At 44.1% G+C, this 23,244-nt stretch overlaps 2 protein-coding genes across 2 annotated transcripts in view; one reads left to right on the forward strand and one right to left on the reverse strand.

Annotated features, from left to right (window-relative positions):
• Positions 1 to 4,562, forward strand: part of BMP3 (bone morphogenetic protein 3) — a gene marked incomplete at its 5' end in the record, with an annotated part of 56,322 nt that extends 51,760 nt beyond the window's left edge. The window contains one exon of the mRNA XM_081960317.1: positions 667 to 4,562. Within this exon, the coding sequence (XP_081816443.1) occupies positions 667 to 858 (192 nt within the window). The 3' untranslated portion in view covers positions 859 to 4,562. The remainder of the gene's footprint in view (positions 1 to 666) is intronic.
• A 9,156-nt stretch (positions 4,563 to 13,718) lies between these two features.
• Positions 13,719 to 23,244, reverse strand: part of PRKG2 (protein kinase cGMP-dependent 2) — a 98,738-nt gene continuing 89,212 nt past the window's right edge. The window contains exons 17-19 of the mRNA XM_081960372.1: positions 18,756 to 18,818; positions 17,896 to 17,962; positions 13,719 to 14,688 (exon numbers count right to left, since the gene is read on the reverse strand). Of these exons, the coding sequence (XP_081816498.1) occupies positions 14,593 to 14,688; positions 17,896 to 17,962; positions 18,756 to 18,818 (226 nt within the window). The 3' untranslated portion in view covers positions 13,719 to 14,592. The remainder of the gene's footprint in view (positions 14,689 to 17,895; positions 17,963 to 18,755; positions 18,819 to 23,244) is intronic.

Genomic DNA, 23,244 nt, shown 5'->3' on the forward strand with positions numbered 1-23,244 from the left:
TTAAGTGATTCACTGCAGTTTTTAAGTGAATCTGGCTTCCCCATTGACTTTCCTTGTCAGAAGGTCGCATAGGGGATGACATGACCCCCCGGGACGCTGCAACGGTCATATGTACCAATTGCCAACGATCATTAAGTCATTTTTTTTCAACGCTGTTGTAATGTTGAACTAAACAAGCTGTTGTAAATCAAGGGTTACCTGTAGACATCAGCCCACTTCATTGCTGTGAAGTACTAGGTGTTTGAGGGACGTGGTGGCTCAGTGGCTAAGACGCTGAGCTTATCAATCAGAAACGTCAGCAGTTTGGCAGTTCGGATCCCTAGCGCCGCGTAACTGAGTGAGCTCCCGTTACTTGTCCCAGCTTCTGCCAACCTAACAGTTCGAAAGCAGGTAAAAAATGCAAGTAGAAAAATAGGGACCATCTTTGGTGGGAAGGTAACAGCATTCCATGCTCCTTTGGTGTTTAGTCATGCCAGCCACATGACCATGGAGACGTCTTCGGACAGCGCTGGCTCTTCGGCTTTGAAACAGAGATGAGCACCGCTCCCTAGAGCCGGGAACGACTAGCACGCATGTGCAAGGGGAGGGAACCTTTACCTTTACTAGGTGTTTTGTCCCTATTGTTGGTCCTGAATTGAGTTTTCGTATTTATCCTCTTTTCTGCAGGCCCTGAAGCCCTCCAACCATGCAACCATTCAGAGCATCGTGAGAGCCGTAGGCGTTGTCTCTGGCATCCCGGAGCCTTGCTGTGTCCCAGACAAAATGTCCTCCCTCAGCATTTTATTCTTTGATGAAAACAAAAACGTGGTACTCAAAGTGTATCCAAACATGACCGTGGAATCCTGTGCCTGCAGATAACATTCCTCCTTCCTCCTTCATTGCTTCATACACCTCTCCTCTTTCCCTTTACCAAAGCATATTGTTGCCCAGTTTTACGAACGGAGAAGTAAACAAGAGCGGAGAAGGAACATGGAATCAGTTTCCCCCAAGAGTGATTTTCCTACTGTGAGCCTTGGGGAAGGACATTTGGAAAGCTCACCACAGGGGTAAATAATGGAGGAGGTCTCCGTGATGGTGGTGGTGGTGGTGGTGGTGGAAAGATAGGTAGGAAAATGAGAACTGGAGAGAATTCCAACAGGAGTTGGAAGATGAGCAGGAAAACACAATCTATGTTTGATGCTGCGTTTGAAGAGCATTCAACTCAAGCTGCTGCTTTCCCCAATCCATTCTTCCAGAATGTAATGGTGAAGGAGATTTAATATACGTATTGTGCTTTTGAAGCTTTCTACTTTAGGCGATAAGAAGACTCCAAACATACCATAAGCTAGTAAGAACCTACTTCCCATATTTCAAAGATTCAAATAGTCTTTTTTTTAAAAAAATCTAACCTGTTGGTTTCCCTGGCATAACATCAGTGGTGAAATTCAATTTTTTTTTTACTACCAGTTCTGTGGGCGTGGCTTGGTGGAGGTGGCAGGGGAAGGATACTGCAAAATCTCCATTCCCTCCCCACTCCAGGGGAAGGATACTGCAAAATCTCCATTCCTTCCCCACTCCAGGGAAGGATACTGCAAAATCTCCATTCCTTCCCCACTCCAGGGGAAGGATATTGCAAAATTCCCATTCCCTCTCCACTCCAGGGGAAGGATACTGCAAAATCTCCATTCCCTCCCCACTCCAGGGGAAGGATACTGCAAAATCTCCATTCCTTCCCCACTCCAGGGGAAGGAAACTGCAAAATCTCCATTCCCATCCCACTCCAGGGGAAGGATATTGCAAAATTCCCATTCCCTCTCCACTCCAGGGGAAGGATACTGCAAAATCTCCATTCCTTCCCCACTCCAGGGGAAGGATACTGCAAAATCTCCATTCCTTCCCCACTCCAGGGGAAGGAAACTGCAAAATCTCCATTCCCATCCCACTCCAGGGGAAGGAAACTGCAAAATCTCCAACCCCAACCCATTCCAGGGGAAGGAAACTGCAAAATCTCCATTCCCACCCCATTCCAGGGGAAGGATATTGCAAAATCTCCATTCTCAACCCACTCCAGAGGAAGAATACTGCAAAATCTCCATTCCCAACCCACCCCCCGAGAGGAAGAATACTGCAAAATCTCCATTCCCAACCCACTCCAGGGGAAGGAAACTGCAAAATCTCCATTCTCAACCCACTCCACGGGAAGGAAACTGCAAAATCTCCATTCCCACCCTATTCTGGGGCCAGCCAGAGGTGGTATTTGCCGGTTCCCTGAACTACTCAAAATTTCCGCTACCGGTTCTCCAGAACCTGCTGAATTTCACCCCTGCATAACATGCCAGTAGAGTTCAGTTCTACCCCTCACAAAAGCAAGGGCTCTCATTCTTAACATTAAAGACTTTTTTATCTGAAAGCAGAAATACATTTCTGGTGCATATTGAGATACCGTGCACCTCTGTTTGCTATAAAAACTTGAATCTCGATCTCAGTACTGAATACCTGAAAGAATTGATGAAGGGGGACAGAGCTTTAAATTTTAGTTTGCCAGTCCATTATGGTAGCCTATAATGGCAATAGCCATTTCACAATGGGAATTGTGTAGCACGCTTTTACATTTTCAGGATATTATGGGGCAGGGAATCAAGATGGCAGCCATGGCCACAGGATTGAGGCTGCCATTTTAACTTTTTATTACCTTGCTATAGAGAACCTGATATAATAGTCACTCTGTGAGGGAGACTGATAGTTTGTAAATGTGATATACATTGGGATGCTCCATTTCAACATGTTGTCTGAACCCTGTCGCTGGAGTTTGTGAAGATGGTCTGGGGCTATATAAGCTTGGTGAACTGTGATGTATTTAATGAACTATAGTTAAACCATGGCTTAGCAAGATGCACGGATCTATTTCAGTGTGAAAATGGAATTGCCCCTGTTAATTAGAGGCAGCTGGGCCAATATACAGAATCCATGTTTGTTGCAGAAAGGATGACAGCCAAGAGGGCAGCCACCATAGAAGCATAGCTATTAGAAGCAAGCAGCCATCACTTGTCATGAAAAGCCAAAGCCAGTAGCTTTGTGGTTTGCCACACATATTACAAGCATCTCCCAAGACTGCTTACATTCCCAGGAACGACCAGATAAAGATTCAAAGATTTGGGGGGAGGTCAAACTTGCACGCTTGCAGCTGTGAAAGGATTCCAAGGCTAAGCCCTCCCTTGACTCCTCCTTCCAAACTAACAGGCAATTTTCCAGCACTTGTCCTCTTCTTTACATGCATCGTGCATGTAAAACACATTTAAAAGGGGTGGGGAGGGCTTCAAACTTGTCCTAACAGCCATCTTGACATTTTTTACACAGACACACACACCTCAATGACACCACGCATAACTATGTAGAACATAGATCTTGGGTCTTCAAACTTGGCATCTTTAAGACTTGTTGACTTCTGGCTGAGGAACTCTGGGAGTTGAAGTCCACAAGTCTTAAAGTTGCCAGGTTTGCAGGCCCTTGCCCTAAATACAATACAATAATACAATAGTAGAGTTGGAAGGGACCTTGGAGGTCTTCTAGTCCAACCCCCTGCCTAGGCAGGAAACTCTATACCGTTTCAGTCAAATAGCTATCCAACATCTTCTTAAAGGCTTCCAGTGTTGGGGCATTCACAACTTCTGGAGGCAAGCTGTTCCACTGATTAATTGTTCTAACTGTCAGGAAATTTCTCCTCAGTTCTAAGTTGCTTCTCTCCTTGATTAGTTTCCACCCATTGCTTCTTGTTCTACCCTCAGGTGCCTTGGAGAATAGCTTGACTCCCTCTTCTTTGTGGCAACCCCTGAGATATTGGAACAATGCTATCATGTCTCCCCTAGTCCTTCTTTCTATTAAACTAAACATACCCAGTTCCTGCAACCGTTCTTCATATGTTTTAGTCTCCAGTCCCCTCATCATCTTTGTTGCTCTTCTCTGCACTCTCTCCAGAGTCTCCACATCTTTTCTACATCGTGGTGACCAAAACGGAATGCCGTATTCCAAGTGTAGCCTTACCAAGGCATTATAAAGTGGTATTAACACTTCACGTGATCTTGATTCTATCCCTCTGTTGATGCAGCCTAGAACTGTGTTGGCTTTTTTGGCAGCTGCTGCACACTGCTGGCTCATATTTAAATGGTTGTCCACTAGGACTCCAAGATCCCTTTCACAGTTACTACTACTGAGCAAGGTATCATCTATATCAGATCATTTGGAAAGATTAGGATCTGGGTTCAAATCTACCACTGCATCTTCTGCATCTTACAGGAGATGGAAAGTGCCTTCCATACTCTGCCAAAAGCCTGGGACAATTTTCTTGCATTCAGGCAAAACTCAAGCAGTGCAAATGGGGCTTTTCAGCTTTAATTTCTAGAGAAATTAAATTTCTAGAGTAAGTTGCAGACTCAAAAGGTTGAATACTGTCTTAACAAACAGACAATTCATTTGTGGTTAATCTTACCGCCTCCTTGTCTATGTAAAATGTATATAAATAATGAAATAAGACTTTTGTACATTTTTTTTTCGTTTAGGAATAAATGCTTGTACAGTTGGCATCAGTATAGTTTTTAAAAAGCCAAAGGATATTTGTATATGGAAAGAAGCTTCTATCAATGCATTTAATTTATTTTTAATGCATATGTTAATTTCTGCATTTTAGTCCTCTTAAAACACACAGCAATTTTTATATTGATTTTGAAAATTTATCTATCGATCTATCTATCTATCTATATATATATATCTGCCTTCAAAAGTAAATGTGTATGTCCCAGATCACAAACAAGGATATTTACACTACTAATATATAAGCTTTCTGATTTATTTGTTTCTCTCCTTTAATTAAGGACGCTTTTTTTCCCCCCACTGCATATTATTGTGTAAAAGGTTATGTTTTTTAAAAAAAGCATAGCATGAAGTTTAGGATTCTTGTTTATTTTCTAGTAATCATAAAAAATATTTGTGAAAAAAATCACTGCAGCCCCCAGTTGTTAAAAAAAGGAATGTGGACGTATATTTTTATGTGTTTCTAAGCTACCTAATTCACACTTCCTGGGCATATACTGGTAGTCCTTGACTTATGACCACATGAATTGAAATTTCTGTTGCTAAGCAAGACAATCATTAAGTGAGTTTTATGCACCGTTTTATGACTTTTCTCGCCCCAGTTAAGTGAATCACTGCAGGAGTTAAGTTAGTAGTATGGTTGTTAAGTGAATTTCCCATTAACTACTCAGAAGGTCGTAAAAGGTGATCAAAGGACCCTGGGACACTCCAAACATAAATACATGCCAATTCCCAAGTGTCTGAATTTTAATCCCCTGATCATTGGGATGCTGCAATGGTCATAACCAGTGGTAGTATTCTACTGGTTTGGACCGGATCGCCCGAACCGGTAGGGGAAATCGTGGGTGGCCCCGCCCACTCGCCCCGGCTCTACGGCATCCCATTTAGGCCCTTTTTTTCACCAAAAGCACATGCGTGCGAGGTTGTGCACATGCGTGGAGGTGGCGTGTGCGAGCAAAGCGATCACACACTCACACATGGTCACATTTGTGAACCGGTAAGGAAGGTAAGTGAATCCTACCCCTGGTCATAACTGTGAAAAATGGTCATAGGTCATTTTTTTTCAGTGCAGTTGTAACTTTTCAAATAATCATTAAACGTATGCTTGTAAGTCAAGGATTGCCTATACGTAGAATTGGAACAGTATTTTGAAACATTTGTAATTTTGCATTCTGATTCTCTACTACACGTTCTTGTCCATTCTAACCATAGGACTGGGGCCAGGCCCTCCCAATCTTGACCTCACTTCACCGCCCTGATGTGGTGGTGGGGAAATAGGCAGAAAGTAGTTGTAACCACTTCTCCTTCAACTCCTGAATGAAAGCCAGAGGGGAAATCAAAATTTAAAAAGAAGAAAACACTATAGCAATGCAGATATCAGAAGCCACATAAACATGAAAACTATAACATAAATAGTGTCTCTGTGTGTGTTTGTGTGTGTGTGTATCTGCATACATGTTTGCCAACTATATATTTGCATATATAGAAACAAGAAGTGCAAAATAATGCATGACTTTTCTATATACCCTTTTTAAAAAAAATATCTCAAATTTCCAGAATACCAGGATAGAATTATTTTAAAGTGGGGGGGAAAGTAGAACCTGGGTGCAAGTGAAATGGATTGGTTTTTCCACGCCCAGTGAAACACACCATAAAGATTTACTTGGTGAATTTACTAGAGTGGCACTTGGTGCAATTTATTGAGCTCAGTTCACACTCGATTCATCCTTATTACTCTATCCCTTTTCCTGGATTTGTAAATGAGGGTTTCCTTCCTCTGGTTAGTTGGTTGGTATTTAACTACTGGGAACAGGCCTGGAATAAATAACAATGGCACTTAGACTTATATACCGCTTCACAGTGCTTTGCAGCCCTCTCTTAAGCGGTTTACAGAGTCAGCCTCTTGCCTCCAACCAGGGTGGATAAAAATCAATGATTTTTTAAATTTTAAAAATGTTTTTTTTTTAAAAATTAAATTTGATTTTTTAATTTTTTTTATCAAATTTATTTTAATAAAATGCTTTGGAGTAAAATATCTATCTAAAGAAAGTTTTCTATTTAAGATACATTAATAATGTAGTTTATTCAGCATGAAATGCAGCTCACTTATGTAGCAATGAGGCTGTGTATTCTGCAATATTGGGACTGTCGGTGAGTCAATGGCGGGTCAGAGCAGGAGCTGCTGCGGGACAAAGATGACAGGTTGCTCTTTAAAAATTATGATTTAAATCGAGCTGATTTCAATCATGCCTTTTTGCTAGTGATTTAAATTGTGATTTAAATCGACTTGATTTAAATCAAATCCATCCTGCCCCCAACAGTCTGTTTCCTCATTTTACCCACCTCGGAAGGATGGAAGGCTGAGTCAACCTAGAGCCTGGTGAGATTCGAACTGCCAAATTGCAGGCAGCCGGCAGTCAGCAGAAGTAGCCCTGCAGTACTGCACTCTAACCACTGCGCCCCTGTGACTCACAAAGAAACAGTTGGTTTAGTTTGTCTGAGTTGTAGGGACTAAGAAAAAAGCATTTCCATTTACATGAGGAAAACCAGAGATTGCTTGATGCATGCATACATACATACATACATACATACATACATACATACATACATACATAGGTAAGTACATGAGTTCAGTTTTCCAGAGCTAAATGGAGCTGGTTCAATTCTTTTTGAAGATAAGGTAACTAAGATCTTCAAAACTTTACACCTCTTAAAGGATCGTTCTCTTCATTTGCCAAGTATCGTTGCCAGTTAGGTATGTCAAAATATCTTCACCCAAAACTCCACATTTTCCACAAACACATCCTTTTCTTTTGGCCCAGATTTCACTCATTTTCACTCTAGATTCGGAAGCGCTGAAAACAGTGTTACCACTATAACCAAAGAGATGGCCTGATATTTTTTCCCTCTCAGAATTTTTTGTAAAAACCAAAACAGTTTAGATCCAATTTGATGAAAGAGAATTTGCTTTCATTTTTTTTTTTAAAGAGGAAGATAATCTAAGACGGTCTCAAGAGTGAAGGGAGGATTTCCTGTATATAATTAGTGTTGAGTCAGGCTAAGGGTGTGAATGTCCAACTCTCCCTTCTTGGCAACAACCTGCTTCGTGTCTAATAATTAAATCCAGGCAGAAGATCTCATCTGAGAAATCTTGCAAGACTTTCGAGGACTGATGACTCATACCTGTTTGCACTCTAATCTCGGTATCCTGCATGGGATCTAGTACAATTAAATCCAAGCAGGGTTTCTCACCTGAGAAATCCTATCAGACCTTCAATTGCTGATTCATTCTTGTTTGCCCACCCCTGTATCTAGAATGCACATTGGTAGCCCAGATGCTCACTTTAATTTCCTCCCTCCCTCCCTCTCCCTCCTTTCCTTCCCTCCCTCTCTCATTTTTGTTCCTTTCTTTCCTTAAGGCCTGAGCCAGTCTATTCTACATATCAAAGATCTACCTCCTTCAGACAGAACCATAATAGGAACCCCAAATTACAACATCAACCATCAAGGCTCAACCAAACATGGACTCAAAGACAGCCTGCAATATTAGCTAAGACCCCGCCCCCTGGGCGTCTGACAACCAATCTGGATGCATTTCTTGCACAGGAAACAGAGAGGTGGGGCCAAACAGAGAGTATAAAAAACCCAGGAACTCTCAGCAAGCTCTTCTCTCTTTTTTCTTCTTCACCCAACATCTGGAAGCATGTGATCCCCCTTTTCTACTCAGGACCTCAAGCCATGTGATCCTGGCCACCATTAAACCATCTTTCCAAGCAGCCTCCGTGCTTCCAGTGTCTTTTCCCCCCACTTGGAACTGAACCCAGAGGGACGTTTCCTCCAACAAGCTCCCGGGTGATGGGATTAGCCCTCACTCAAGATCCAAACCAGGACAAAGCCATTAAGCCATAATAGGAATTGTCCAATACCCTTTCAGAACACAAGCTCCTTCATTGCATCACCCAGCACAGTTCAACCAAGCTTATTTCAGACAAACCCCTAGGATTTGCACATGACCCTTACAGCAACCAATAGGATACATTTCTTACACAGGAACAGGAAGCTATAGGGCAGTGACGGCTAACCTTTTTGCCAAAAGCGGGGGAGCGCAGGGGGTCATATGTGTGTGTGCCCACACCCATAATTCTATATGCCCCCCGTGCAGGCGCACGTGACCCTCCGCGCTCCCAGTTTTCCGACTTCCAGGTTGCCCGTGACTTGGTGGGCGTGGCTTGGTGGGCGTGGTTTGGTGGACGTGGCAGTGGAAGGATACTGCAAAATCTCCGTTCCCTCCCAATCAGCTGAGACTCGGGAGGCAGAGAATAGATGGGGGCGGGGCCAATCAGAGGTGGCATTTGTCGGTTCTCCGAACTACTCAAAATTTCCGCTACCGGTTCTTCAGAACTGGTCAGAACCTGCTGATGCCACCTCTGGCTTTCAAAAACATTGGTTTAAAAGCCAAGCTATCGTGTTTTTTCATACTATTCAGCTAAGAGGAAAACCTCCATGGACAGATTAGTCCAGGCAATGGTTTAGTCTGGCTGCCACAGAACTAAAATAATAGTTCCTCTAAGTAACTGCTTCTCATTCAGAATTCTAAAGAGTCTTCTTTGTGGAAGTAACATCCTATTGATTTTAATGGAATTACCACTTTACTCTAGGAATATTTTAGTGGGAAAATACACTGGTTTCTCTTCAGATCGTATAACTCTTTCGCCTTTTTAGTGGAAAAAGAGGAAAACTGAAAGATAGGGATTCTTCAGAGTTCACATACAATTCCTGTATTGTTTTCACTGGAGGTAAAGTGTTTCACACATTTTCTTGTGCTTCTAAAAACCTTCATACCCAATAGTCCAATATTCTCCCTCCAGTGGAGCTAAAATGTTAACCAAGAGTGGATTTATCTTTCGAAGTAATTTAGAAGAAGATCTTAGAATCATGGGGCTGGAAGGGACCTTGGAGGTCTTCTAGTCCAACTGCCTTGCCTGAGGCAGGAGTCCTTATAACATCTGGGACAAATGGTTGTCCAATCGTTTCTTGAAAACCTCCAGTGATAAGAGCCCTCACAACTTCTGGACACCACTGATTGTGATCGGGTGTTACCAAACTGCTATAAGGCACACAGATTATAGATTAACAGAGTTGTAAAGGGACCTTGTAGGTCATCTAGTCCAACCCCCACCCCTAAGCAGGACACCCTACACCATTTCTGACAGATGGCAGTCCAATCTCTTTTGAAAGTCTCAAGTGATGAAACTCCCCCAACTTCCAAAGGCAACTTCTGTTCCATGGGTTGATTGTTCTCACTGCCAGGAAATTCCTCCTTATTTCCAGGTTGAATCTCTCCTTGATCAGTTTCCATCCATTATTCCTTTCCTGGCCTTCAGGTGCTTTGGAAAATAGCTTGACCCCCTTCCTCTCTGTAGCAGCCCCTCCAATATTGGAAGACTTCTATCATGTCTCCCCTGGTCCTTCTCTTCACTAGACTAGCCATGCCTGATTCCTGCAACTGTTCTTGGTATGTTTTATCCTCCAGTCCCATCATCATCCTAGTTGCTCTTCTCTGCACTTTTTCTAGAGTCTCAACATCTTTTTTTTATAGCGTGGTGTCCAAAACTGGATGCAGTACTCTAGGTGTGGTCCTACTAAGGCTTTCTAGAGTGGTATTAGTACTTCCCAGATAGGTTGTCTTCAACTTAGACTGGTGGTTTAGTGATTGTTTAAAGTTATGAGACTTCCCCAGGGCTACCTAAAGCTGGATTTCAATTTCTGATGGCCCCTGCTCCAATGATCACGTGACTGCTCAACAGCCAGTCCGCTTTATGTCCTGTGGTCATGTGACTCCAATTTATGACATTTTTGGGGTCAGATTTTTTTTTCTATTTCCGTTTTCTGCCAAAGAAGCATCCTTTGCAATGGATTTGCTTAACAAAGACTTCCAAAGGGGGTTGTAAAATGGGTCAGAGTCATGTGATGACCTGCTTAATGACCAGCACAATTTACCACCATAATTCTGGCCACAATTGCAGTCATAAATCGAGGACTAGCCACATCTTGTCTTCCCTTTTTTTTTCCATGAAAGTGCGTGGGAAGCTTGACCGAACGCCTATCCACCATATGGTGAAAGACTGTTCACCCATTCTCAGCCCTGGGTTTCCCTTACCTTTTCGTCTCCATTAATTTGCAGGAAAGTTCCCACTGATGTCAGCACATCTGGAGGAGATAGCAATGTGCCAGGGTTGCCTTCCTCTATATGACAACATTGGGGGGAGGGGAAAAAAAACCACCCAACGAAATGCAAGATGTTGTAGAACAGATTTATTTATGCGCACAAAGAAATCAATGCATTTGATAGATATTAAAAGGGACAAGGGCTGTCTTTTGCTCTCTACGCTGTGCAGTAAAACGTGCCTTCCTGTGCTCGTTAAAAATACCCTCAAACCTACATGAATGAAGATTGCATTTACATACAAATAAATAGAGGGAAAAGCACTTCGTTGTTTTAAAAAAATATTTTACAGCCTTTACATTTCGAAAAGTTCCAAAAACAGGGCAAAAAACTAGAGATGTCTTGGTGACAATGTGCAGTCTTTGGTATAACTAATGGGTGCCAGTCGGCGTCTAGAGAGTTCCTTTAAATCAAAATAAAGAGGCTTCTGCAGCCTTGCAGACGCTGCTGAAGCCCGTTTCCATTAGGCCGAGACAGTATGACAAATGGTCGCTTGGGAAAACCATCCCTACTTGGGAGAATCTAAATAAAACCGAATTACATCGGATGGAAACGCCGTTTACATTCAACCAGCAGAGGTGCTTTGCAGCCCAATCACCTGAGATCATTTACCTGGAGATACCCTTTCTGTAAAAGTGCAGAATTCCCCCCCTCCCCTCCCCCCACTATTATAATAGATCAGGAAGGACCCATTTATTTGATCGATCATAAAGTGTTCGCTAGGCATATGAAAGATCCAAGATGCTTCATTTCCTTAGCATCTCCATGGAGAGCAGGGGTGACAAACTCAAGGCCTGCGGTGCCTCTGCAAGCGAAAACCAGTTTCACTGGCAGAGGGTTGCAGGAGGCCGTCGCAGCTGAAAACGGAGCTCAGAAGTCTGTTTTCACTGGCAGACCATTTGGGCCACCACAGGCGCCCCCCCAACACGAGTGACGTCGAGCTGGCCACATCCACCCTGGCCATGCCAACCCAGGCCCCCCAAAGCCACACACAACCCTGATGTGGCCCTCAATGTAATCAAGTTTGACACCCCTGATGTAGAAAGTTCCACAAAGGTTTGGTCTAGAATCCTCATGAATCACTTATATGTCAACTATATTATGCTAATTGCTAGGATGCAGGCTCAGGATCCGTGCAATGATCCTGCCTGTAAGTCCTAACGTTCAAGCCACTGCTCTACCACAAAATAGAATCTTTGATTACCGATTCTGATCAGTTTGTTTCTATTCTACAAACCGGAAGACTAAACTTTCTTTTAAACAAAACAAAACAAACAAGACCTCTGTTTTTATAGCTAGCCTCTAATGGGGCCATTGTGCTTGAATCCCAAATAAGTCTCATTCCATTGTGTGAGTGAGTTACCTATAAATCATCCCCACAAAGAATACGGAAAGCTCTGGAAAAGAGATCACAGTGGGCCGTTAAGATAGTGCTTATCATCATTATCAAGGAAAGCAGCCTTAAATGTAAGGGGATCTGCAGCAGGGGTGGGCTGCTGGACTTTCGTACGAGTTCGGACGATCCTCTAGCTAGGATTGTGCCCAGTTCGGCGAGCCCTCAAATGTGGCTGGCCATGCCCACCCTGCCCCTCCCACTCCTTCCCTCCCAGGAGACTCCATGCGGCCTGCTCATCGTGCCAGGTAAGTGCAAGGCCCGTGCGGAGGCAAAACAGGCCTACCTGAGGTTCCGGTAGTGCAGAAATGGGCCTATTTCCGGCTTCCAGAGCCTGGGGGAGGTTGTTTTCGCCCTCCCGGAGGCTCGAGTAAAACCTCCAGAGCCTGGGGAGGGCGAAAAACAGGCTTACTGGAAGTCTGGGAATGGATCCGTTTCTGGCCTCCAGACAACCTCCGGAGCACAGGGAAGGCCAGTTTTGCCCTCCCAGAGGCTTGAAGAAAACCTCTGGAGCTTGGGGAGGGCGAAAAATAGGCCTACCGGAAGTACCGGAAGTCCAGAACCGGGTCCATTTCTGGCCTCCAGAGCCCAGGGGAGGCCGTTTTTGCCCTCCCAAAGGCCTGAGGAAAGCCTCCGGAGCTCCTGTGATGCAAGGAGGCCAAATAGGCCACGCCCACCATGGCCACGCCCACCCAGCAACTGGGCAGCGAACCCGTTGCTTCAATTTTTGAATTGCAGTCTGCAGGTTATGGTTACAATCGTCAAAATGGTGGACATAACAGGGCAAATTTAGGCTCTGCCTCTTTGCAATGGGTGTTGCTTTTGCGATTCGCGTAAAAAGCAGGTGAAGCTCAGGCTGCAACTGTCCTATCCAATCCATCTTGACTTTTTTGAAACCAGCCTGCGCATGGGCCCGTTTAGGGACATGCAGTTGGGGGATAAAACATCGGCAGGTCTAGAAAAAAAGGGAAGCAAGGATTAAGAAAAGATTTAAAAATACTATGGAGTTCAGAAAAGATTCTCACTCAGGGGGACTCGGCAAAGGGCTCCCCCAGAGTCTTAACTTTTTAAAAACAAAATTCTATTACAGCGCATACCGATTCCGTTTTTAAACATTATGTCAAAAAAAACTACCTACACACATAAATCTCTGTTCGTATCTTTACAGAATTAAGTGAAACATGTAGAAATGACTACTTATGGACATAATTGTTCGGTAACAATTGAATTTCTTCCTGAAAGTCTAACTGGTCATCAAATACTTTGTACAACTGCATTGATTCATTCCTATCTGAAATAATAGAAATACTGTAGAAACTAGAATAGAAATAATAGAAATAGAACTTTTCTGCAAACGTGTGAATGTGTTTGTGTGTGTGTATGTCTATGCATTTACTATACATCTAGCTTTTACTACTTTCTTCTTTCCTGTTTTTGGCATTGATATATTTTTCTTTTCTGCATTTTTACACCTGTTGTTTTTGTTTTTGTGAGAATAAGGTTTCCCTCGCACATATGTGCTTGTCATTCCTGACTCTAGGGGGCAGTGCTCATCTCCGTTTCAAAGCTGAAGAGCCAGCGCTGTCCGAAGGCGTCTCCGTGGTCATGTGGCCGGCATGACTAAACGCCAAAGTCGCAAGGAACGCTGTTACCTTCCCTCCAAAGGTGGTTCCTATTTTTCTACTTGCATTTTTTACGTGCTTTCAAACTCCTAGGTTGGCAGAAGATGGGACAAGTAACGGGAGCTCACTCCGTTATGCGGCGCTAGGGATTCAAACTGCTGAACTGCCGACCATTCTGATGGACAAGCTCAGCGTCTTAGCCACTGAGCCGTGTCCCTTTTTGTAAGGATAACACCTTAATTGTAATAGTTTTTTTCAAGGGAAAAGATTTTAGGGGCACGTTTTAGTTTTCAGGAGCCATTCACTGTTAAGAAAGGGTTTCATTTATCCGGGAAGGTGACCGAAAACTGGCACCGAGACCTTCACCAAGCTCTTTCCAGAATTCCCCTCACACTCCTATGTTTCTCATCTCTGATGCAAGGCTGCTCAGAGTGGCATTTTATGCAAAGCACATAGCAGCATAGATGCTGATGTAATAAATGTGCCACACACACACACACACACACACACACCCCAAGGAGATGAATGTGGAATTTAGATCGTAATTTAGCAGGGCATGAAGCTGCTGGTCGCCAGTCCCCTTCGTTCCCCTTCGTTCTGCTGCTCATAGCTTCACAACGCAATACTTCGTGTTGGGAATTTACAGGAGGAAATTAGAGAGTGATCCGTGGTCCTTTGAATTTTAAACGCCATTTCAATGCATCTCGGCTGTGCTCTGAGGAAGTACGTGTACAATCACTGCAGACAACCCATGAGTGAGGACAATCACATCACTAGCCGCCTTCTTAGAAATCTTTATCCCAGCCGGAAAGTTCATCGGGTGGAACTGCCTGTTCAGGTGGATATCGGTCGAAGTGGCTATAGTCCATAGGGCCTGAAAGCTATAAAAAGTTACTGTATAAGCATACTTGAAGTAAAGGTTACACCAGTGGTGGGTTTCAAATTTTTTTAGAACCTCTTCTGTAGCTGTGGCCTGCTTTGTGGGAGTGGCTTGCTGGCCATGTGACCGGGTGGGAGTGGCTTGCAGGCCATGTGACCGGGTGGGAGTAGCTTGCCGGCCATGTGACCGGGTGGGAGTAGCTTGCCAGCCATGTAACTGGCTGGGCGTGGCCAACTTGTAAAATGGGGTGAAACTCACTTAGCAACCAAAATGTTGACTCAGAAACTCTGGCATTTGAAGCACGCAAATCTTAAAGCTGTCAAGTTACAAGACCCTTGCACCCCTAACTCTTTAGAAAGAAAACCCCTGATTTCAGGCCACAGATTTACCCACACCAGGGAGAGAATGCAATTGATATGTAACATCCCCGAAATGTTGCTATTTTATCAGGATTTTAAATAGCTCTCTGGGGTTCATTTGCCTGATTTTTGACATCCGAGGGGGAAGGAGACCTTGTAAATTTCTTTGGATTGCTTCCCTTTTCCTTCCATCAGATTTTCTTTCAAATGGAAGATTTCAAACTCCTTTTGCCCAATTAGTTCTCTTAAAGCAGGGATGTCCAAACTTGGCAACTTTAAGACTTGTGGACTTCAACTCCCAGAATTCCTCCTCTTCGCTCTTCATCTTGATGATGTGCGGACAGGCGGGGGGAGGGAGGGAGCTGGAACCGGTTCTAAATGGCACTGTAGATTTGTGGAACCTCTTCTATAGAAGAAGCTAGAACTGGTAGGAACCCACTCCTGGGTTACACGTTTTCCTGCCCAATTGTGTTTAACTCTGGGGCCCTGATGGCAAGCCTATGGCATACGTGCCACAAGTGGCACCCAGCGCCCTCTCTGTGAGCATGTGAGCTGTCACCCCAGTTGAGTTCTGCTGCGCATGCACCTCCCGCCGGCCAACTGGTCTTTGGATCTCTGCATGCATGGAGGGAAGGGTGCGTGCTGTGCATGGGCGCATGTGTGGGGGCTGCGGCATGTGCGGAGGAACTGTGCGTGCATGCGCTGGGGGGGAGGTGTGCGAGGGGTGGGGCACGCATGCATGGGGCTGCACACACCTTGCTTTTGGGGAATTCGGGCAGACACACGTGCTTTTAGGCACATGGCCTGGAAAGGGTTAGCCGTCACTGCTCTAGGGTATTCATCTCCGTTTCTTGGCCAAAGGAGCCAGCGTTGTCAGAAAGTATTTTTCCCATGGTCATGTGCCCAGTGTGATTATATGCCAAAGGTGCCCAGGAGAGTTACCTCCTCACTGAAGTGGTACCTGTTTATCTACTTGAATTTGCATGCCATTGAACTGCTAGTTGGGCAGGAGCTGGAGCAAGTAACAGGAGCTCACCCCATCACGTGGTGCTGGGGTCTCCAACCTGGGCTGTCAGCTTTCCAGCTGACAAGTTTAGTGTTGTGGCCCGTCGGCTACCAGCAGAGCTAGCAGCAGAGTCAGACGAGGAGGAGGTTGAGGGAGGGCCTGGGCCAACTTCGGAGCCTTTGGAAGGCTCTGATAAGGAAACAGCATCAGACAGAGGCAGAGCTGGGGCCTTCCATCCTCCCACAGAGGGAGAGGAAGCTGTCTTCGGGGCTGAGCTGAGTGAGGGGAAGGAACAGATGGGGCCCATCCAGGGTGCGTGAATGGGCAGAGAGGAAAGGAGAGGAGAGCAAAGGAAAGCAATAAGCCGGCTCTCAGGGAAAACCAGATGTGGATGCTAGCCAGCCCCTCCCTGGCTGGGAAATAAATAGTAGGGGTTTGGGAGTGGCCAGTTGTTGCAGACAACTGTTCATTTTCTAGTATACAGCAAGCAATTCCGATTCCTTGGGTAAACCCAGGTTTGTTGGAACTAACTATGTTTCATTTTTGTTTATCCGTGTGAATACAAGACTGTTCCTGCCCTGTTTTGAAAAGGGGTTTGTTTTTCTTGCAAGTAAGCAGCTTGCCATTACTTGCGAAGTCTGGGTGTTTAACCACATTTAATGATTTTAACCACTGAGCCTACAACACAAATTGTCTCATGCCCTACATTGGGCTTAACACTCAACAATCACAATAAAGCCCACGCCCAGCCCTTCCTTCAGATCCATATTCTCCCTTTTCTGCCTGATAGGCCATCAGGCTTTGCCTGGGAAGGTCTTGGCAAGGCTTCATTCCATTACAAGCCTCTCTCCCATTGGCTGACTTGGCAACCGAGGGTATGGATTGAGCCCCACAGCCAATCAGTGTTTGTAGATGTGTTCTACAATGCCAGGCCTTGCCAATGAGATCTGTAACAGAGAGGCTTCCCCTTCTGGCCATTCTTCCTCTCCAACTCTTTTTCTTGGAGGATGAGGTGGTCAAAACAAAATCAATTTGTATAGAGGGCCCTATACAGGGGTGAAATGCTACCGGTTTGGGCTGGTTCGTCCAAATGCTACCGGTTTGCCCGAACCGGTAGTAAAAAAAATGCTACCGATTTGCCTGAACCAGTAATAAAAAAATGCTACCGGTTTGACCGAACTGGTAGTAAAAACTTTGTTACCGATTTGCCCAAAACGGTAGTAAAAAAAATGCTACCGGTTTGCCCGAACCAGTAGTAAAAAAAAGTTACCAATTTGCCCAAACCGGTAGTAAAAAAAATGCTACCGGTTCAAGAGTACTGGTAGTTCTAACGATCAGCTGTGCGACAATAAGCTGTGCCCCACAATTTATATTTGCTAGAAAGCAGGAAACCCTCCTTTCTAGTGAATCTAATTGTGCGGCACAGCTGTGCCCACCTCCCCCCCCCGCTGTTCTACTTATCTTTACAGACTCAGAAAAGGCTTCTTAGTGCCTGCTCTGCGCCTGCGTGCGAAGCGCGTGCAGAGTGAACAAGTAGCAGACTTCACAGCATTTCACCCCTGCCCCTATAATATAACTAACTAGGTGGAGTACTTTTAACTTTGCCATAATTAGGTCTATTTGGAGTCATAAGGGGTGAATTGAACCAATCAGCTCCTTTTTGAGGTGTCCACAACACACTGACTCCATTCCCATTGACTCAAATCCGTGTGATGAGAACATGACCCCCCGTGGCATCTTCATTAACACACATTTTACAAGGGGAACACCGGGAATATTGTTCCTGATTAAAAAATAAATAAGGCACTGGCTTGTGCGTGCATTCATTTAAAAGGGTGAGTACCTCTCTTTTAAGGGGTGATGATAACTTCATTGCTTTGAGTCCTTCCCAATTAAAACCATTCAGCCACCTAGAATGGAAAGTCACACACAGCAAAATGGTTATTTCACTGGTTTCATAATTATAGTCCCAAAGAAACCTGCCACTGCATCTCACTCTTAAAGCAGGGATGGATATTGGAAAATATATTTTTCTGTTCAAGGGCTGCAGCGTTCTGTCATCTGTCAAGTGTCAATAATAAACAACGCCCCTCTCCTCCCTGCGACACACCCAAATCTGTCTGCCTGAGATCTTCTACCAGTGGAGTCCCAGATGTCTTATTCAGCATCCTTCTGACTGGTTCTAGCAAACTGGAAGTGGAAATTTTGAGTACTTCGGAGAACTGGCAAATAGGCCAGCCCCACCTCCGCTGCCACCCAGCTGATCAGTGTCGGTCTATTGTTGCCTCCCAGCCTCCCACTTTTTGTTGCCCTGCACAGGATAATGGAGCTGGAAAGCAGGTTAGTGGGGTGAGGAACCCTCTGCCAGTGAAAATGCAGCTCAGGAGGGCTGCATGCGGTATTTCCAAGCTCCGTTTTCACTGGAAAAGGCACCGTGGGCCAGTGGGCCTTCGCTGTTTCCAGGGCAGCCCTGCAGGCCAGATCTAAGCACCGTGCGGGCTGGATCCGGCCCCTGGGCCTTGAGTTTGACACCCCTGTCTTAATGCATTAAAAACAACAGCGGCAGTAAAATACGAGATCTTATGTGCGGTCAAACGTTTCATCGGTTACTACTCAAATCTTTAAATTGTGGTAGGATGGGCAGCCAATAAATTTAATAAGCAAACAAATAAACATATAAACAAACAAACCAATAAAATTTACCTGTGCCTCTTAATGTCATGGATCCCATTCTTCAGATTTCCTAATCTCTCTGTAGGGCTTTGTCTTGTGTAGATTTGTGGGTAAGAGACACAGAGAGAGAGGAGGGAAGAAGATGAGTACACACTTTATAATTTAGAAACTATTTGCCCAACTCCGTTAATTTCCTTGTGCATCTCAGAGACTTGAGTAGGAGTGCTGTGGTAGCCTAGAGGTGGAGCTCTCGCCTCATAATCAGGAGGCTGTCAGTTCAATCCTAGGTAGAGGCAGATATTTTTTCTCTCTCTGGGCACAATGAGAATATATCTGCCGAACAAAATTCCGCACCGGTGACACGAAGGGCATCTGGCCAGAAAACACTCTGCTAGCTCCACTCAGTAGCCCAGATTCCACCCCGCAAGGGATTATGGGGGCATTAAAAGATATGATGATGTTGATCTCAGAGACTTGAGTATCTCCTATTTGATTTGCAGGATAAAGTGGTTGGGAGGCGATCAGTTTATTTTGGATTATTATTACCATGGTTATTATTATTTATATTCTATCTTTCTTTGGGAGCTGAAGGGAGTGTACACAGGATGTCTCTTTATTTTTTCTTACCCAATAAGTGGGGTTGGCTGGGCTCAAAACAAGTGAGTGGTTCAAAGGCCCTTGGAAGCTAAGAAGTGTGTTTTCCCAGTACAGATTTAATACTTTGAGATACATTGTACTAGCCGCGGATAATCTGTAGGGCAGCTGAAGGATCTTCAGTCATTTTGGCTGGTGGGCATAGGTGAAAGGTTGAGCAGGTATTTCAGATGCTTTATCTGCTTCTAGGGAAGGCGCATGGAACTTGAAAACATACAAGAAATCTGCAGGTTTCACGGATGGTTTTGGTGACACCAAAGAGAATTGGCATGGAGCATTGCCCATTAATAGCTTTATTCTCCAGGAATCTAATTCTTTGTAAAATGATTAAATATTTCTCTATATAAAAACAGAAGTACTGCGCACGCACACACACAAAATAGAAGTACTGCATACCATATTTTTCGGAGTATAAGACGCACCAAGATTTTTAAGAGGCAAATTTTAAAAGAAAGTTTTTGCACTCTGCAGACCTCTGAAAAATGGCCCGTTTTTCACGAAAACGGGCCCATTTTTTGTCATAAAAATGGAATAGATAGGCTTTAGGAGGCTTGTAGAGTGCTCCTAGGGACTGGGGCGGGGGGGGGGGAAACGAGCAAAAGAAACACAGCTTCACTTATTAGCACCTCATTATAGCTGAAAAAAAGCTTCAAAAAAGCTACATTCGGAGTATAAGATGCATCCAAATTTTCAGCCTCTTTTAGGGGGGGGGGAATGCATCATACTCCAAAAAATATGGTGTGAGTGTGTGTACGAGAGAGAGAGAAGGAGAGAGAGGTGGGGAGAGATACACACACACACACACCGTATTTTTGGGGGTATAAGACGCACATTTACCCTGTTTTTGCGAAAAACGGGCTGTTTTTGGGAGGTTTGCAGAGTGCAAAAACTTTTTTAAAAAAATTTGCTCTTCAAAACCTTGGTGCATCTTATACTCCGAAAAATACGGTGTGTGTATGTGTATGTGTATATATATATGTATATGTATACATGTATACATATACACATATACATATACACGTACACACACACACACACACACACACACACACACACACACACACACACACACAAATACACACAAAGAAATAAACTTTGCATACCGAAAACCAGCAAGTCAAATATGTAAGTAAAAAGTGCTTTAAACCAGCTGCAGGTTCTTTATTTCACGAAGTGTTTAAGGAATCTGAAAAGTCCAGGCCTGCTGGTTATTATTATTATTTTTTAAACCCCTCTCCAAGTCACGGGATTAAAACCTATGACTTATTGAGTACGTGCTAGGGCAATTATATCTCGTAGCAGTTCCCATAGGCCCTCAAATAATCAGATATTAATTTGTAACAGCCAAAAGCGATCCCCGAGGCTGATTTACAGCTTCCTGGCACATTACTGGTTTGACAGCCCAAAGCTTCCCATGATTCACATATATAATTAACATTGCTGTAGGTTAATTAAAAGCAGGAGACTAAGGGTGTTGAGGTGAAACTTCATTTGAGGCAGAGAAATGAAGATTTATGATGTCCAATCTGTTTGAAGGATGGGAACAGAACGCCAAGAAATCCTGCTAAAGGTATTACAGAGATAGTCTTTGAATATGACCTGTCACTTAATGTCTGTTTACATTTACGATGGCCAACAAACAGGTCCTTTATGGCCTCTAAACCACCTCAGCTTTCATAAATAGTTGAACCACTCATCCAGACCTATGATCAGGGGGACAAGATTTGCAACATTTTTTTCCCTGGTTTTTAATTTACCTAATGACAGCTACATTTGCTTAACACCAATGTCAGAGAAACACTTCAGGTCATGTGGGTGCCTCAATTTATGACCGTAATGACTTATGACCAGATTTCTAGTCCCAATTATGAACGTAAGTCAAGGACTACTTGTATTAGATGTCCAAAACCCCAATCCTGTGATGACGAGAATGAAATACTCTTAGGTTCGTGATGGTGAACCTGTGGCACCCAGAGCCATATCTGCCGGGATGCGAGCTGTCAGCTCCAGCACTCACGGGTGTGCCGGCCAACTGATTTTTGGCCTTCCAGAGGGCCAGGGGAGCCCTGTTTTTGCCCTCCCCAGGGTTCAGGAAAGCCTCCGCAGCCTGGGGAGGGCGAAAACGAACTCCCCCGGCCTGCTGGAGACCCTCCGGAAGCCAGAAACGGATTGTTTCCGAACTTCCGGTTGGCTCATTGGGCCCATTTTTTGCCCTCCCTCCCCAGGCTCCGGAGGCTTTCCTGGAGCCTGGGGAGGGCGAAAACGGCCTCCCCAGAGGAAATAGCAAGTTCAGTTTGGAGACGAGCAGTGTGGCCTGCATGGGGAGGAGCATGTGGGGGTTATGCGCTCATGCGCATGTGGGGGGGCGCTTTGCATTATGGGTGCTGGCGCGCACATGCACTATCTCGCATTTTTGGCACCCAATAACAAAAAGGGTTACCCATCACTGCCTTAGATCTTTCTGTTTTTCTTGGTGTTCTGTTCTTTTCTTTTACGACAGAATTCCAGGCAAAGTTTCCAGGAGAATAATCACTTTCCAACATGGTTGCGTCATGGGCCTTCAGACCTTGAGGCCATCTGAGGCCGCAATCTCAGCAATTCAGTCTTCAACAAACTTCCATTCTTACTATGCTTCTTTGCAGACTACACTTTAAAATGGTACACAAGCCGTCATTACTTAAGTGCTCAGTTTTAAAGCCCTGTAGTAGTTGCTAGCAATTTACCCAAAATATTTACGCTCCACAAAGAAGCCATACAAGTTAGCGGGTTATGACATGGAGACATGTCATAGATTTTTTTTTAAAGAAAGATCTGGAAGGGCTAATAAAATCCCTACAGGTAGTCCTCGACTTACAATTGAGTCCAAAATTTCCGTGGCTAAGCAAAATAGTTGTCAAGTGAGTTTTGCCCCATTTTATGACCTTTCTTCCTACAGTTGTTAAGTGATACTGCAGATGTTAAGTTAGTAACATGGTTACTATGTGAATCTGTCTTCCCCATTGACTTGGCTTGTCAGAAGGTCGCAAAAGGTGATCACAAGACCCCAGGACACTGCAACTGTCATAAATACAAGTCAGTTGTCAAGCATCCGAATTTGATCATGTGACCACAGCAATACTGCAATGATCCATAAGGGTGAAAAATGCTCATAGGTCACTTTTCTTAGTGGCGTTGTAACTTCAGTCACTAAGCGGATGGTTGTAAGTCAACCATTCAGTACCTGTACTGAAATCAATCGATCAATCCAATCTGTCTGTCTGTCTGTCTGTCTGTCTGTCTGTCTGTCTGTCTGTCTGTCTGTCTGTCTGTCTGTCTATCTATCTATCTATCTATCTATCTATCTATCTATCATTATTATCTATCATCTCTCTCTCTCTCTCTCTCTCTCTCTCTCTCTCTCTCTCTCTCTCTCTCTCTCTCTCTCTCTCTCTCTCTCTCTCTCATTGTCCGTCCATCTATCTATCATCTATCTATCTATCTATCTATCTATCTATCTATCTATCTATCTATCTATCTCTATCTATCTATCTATCTATCTATCTATCTATCTTCTATCTATCATCTCATTATTATCATCTCTCTCTCTCTCTCTCTCTCATTGTGCGTCTATCTATCTATCTATCTATCTATCATCTATCATTATTATCTATCATCTCTCTCTCCCTCTCCCTCTCTCTTTGTCCATCCGTCCGTCCATCCATCCATCCATCTATCCATCCATCCATCTATCTATCTATCATCTATCATTTTCTTCCTTTCTTTTCTTTTCTTTTCTTTTCTTTTCTTTCTTCCTTCTTTTTTCCGTTCTTTCTTTCATCACTCATGTCATATCAAATGACTCTGGGTCACTAACAATATAATGAAA

The sequence above is a fragment of the Natrix helvetica genome (genome assembly GCF_964273705.1).
Source record: "Natrix helvetica genome assembly, chromosome: 7".
In the NCBI taxonomy this organism is placed as follows: Eukaryota; Metazoa; Chordata; class Lepidosauria; order Squamata; family Natricidae; genus Natrix; species Natrix helvetica.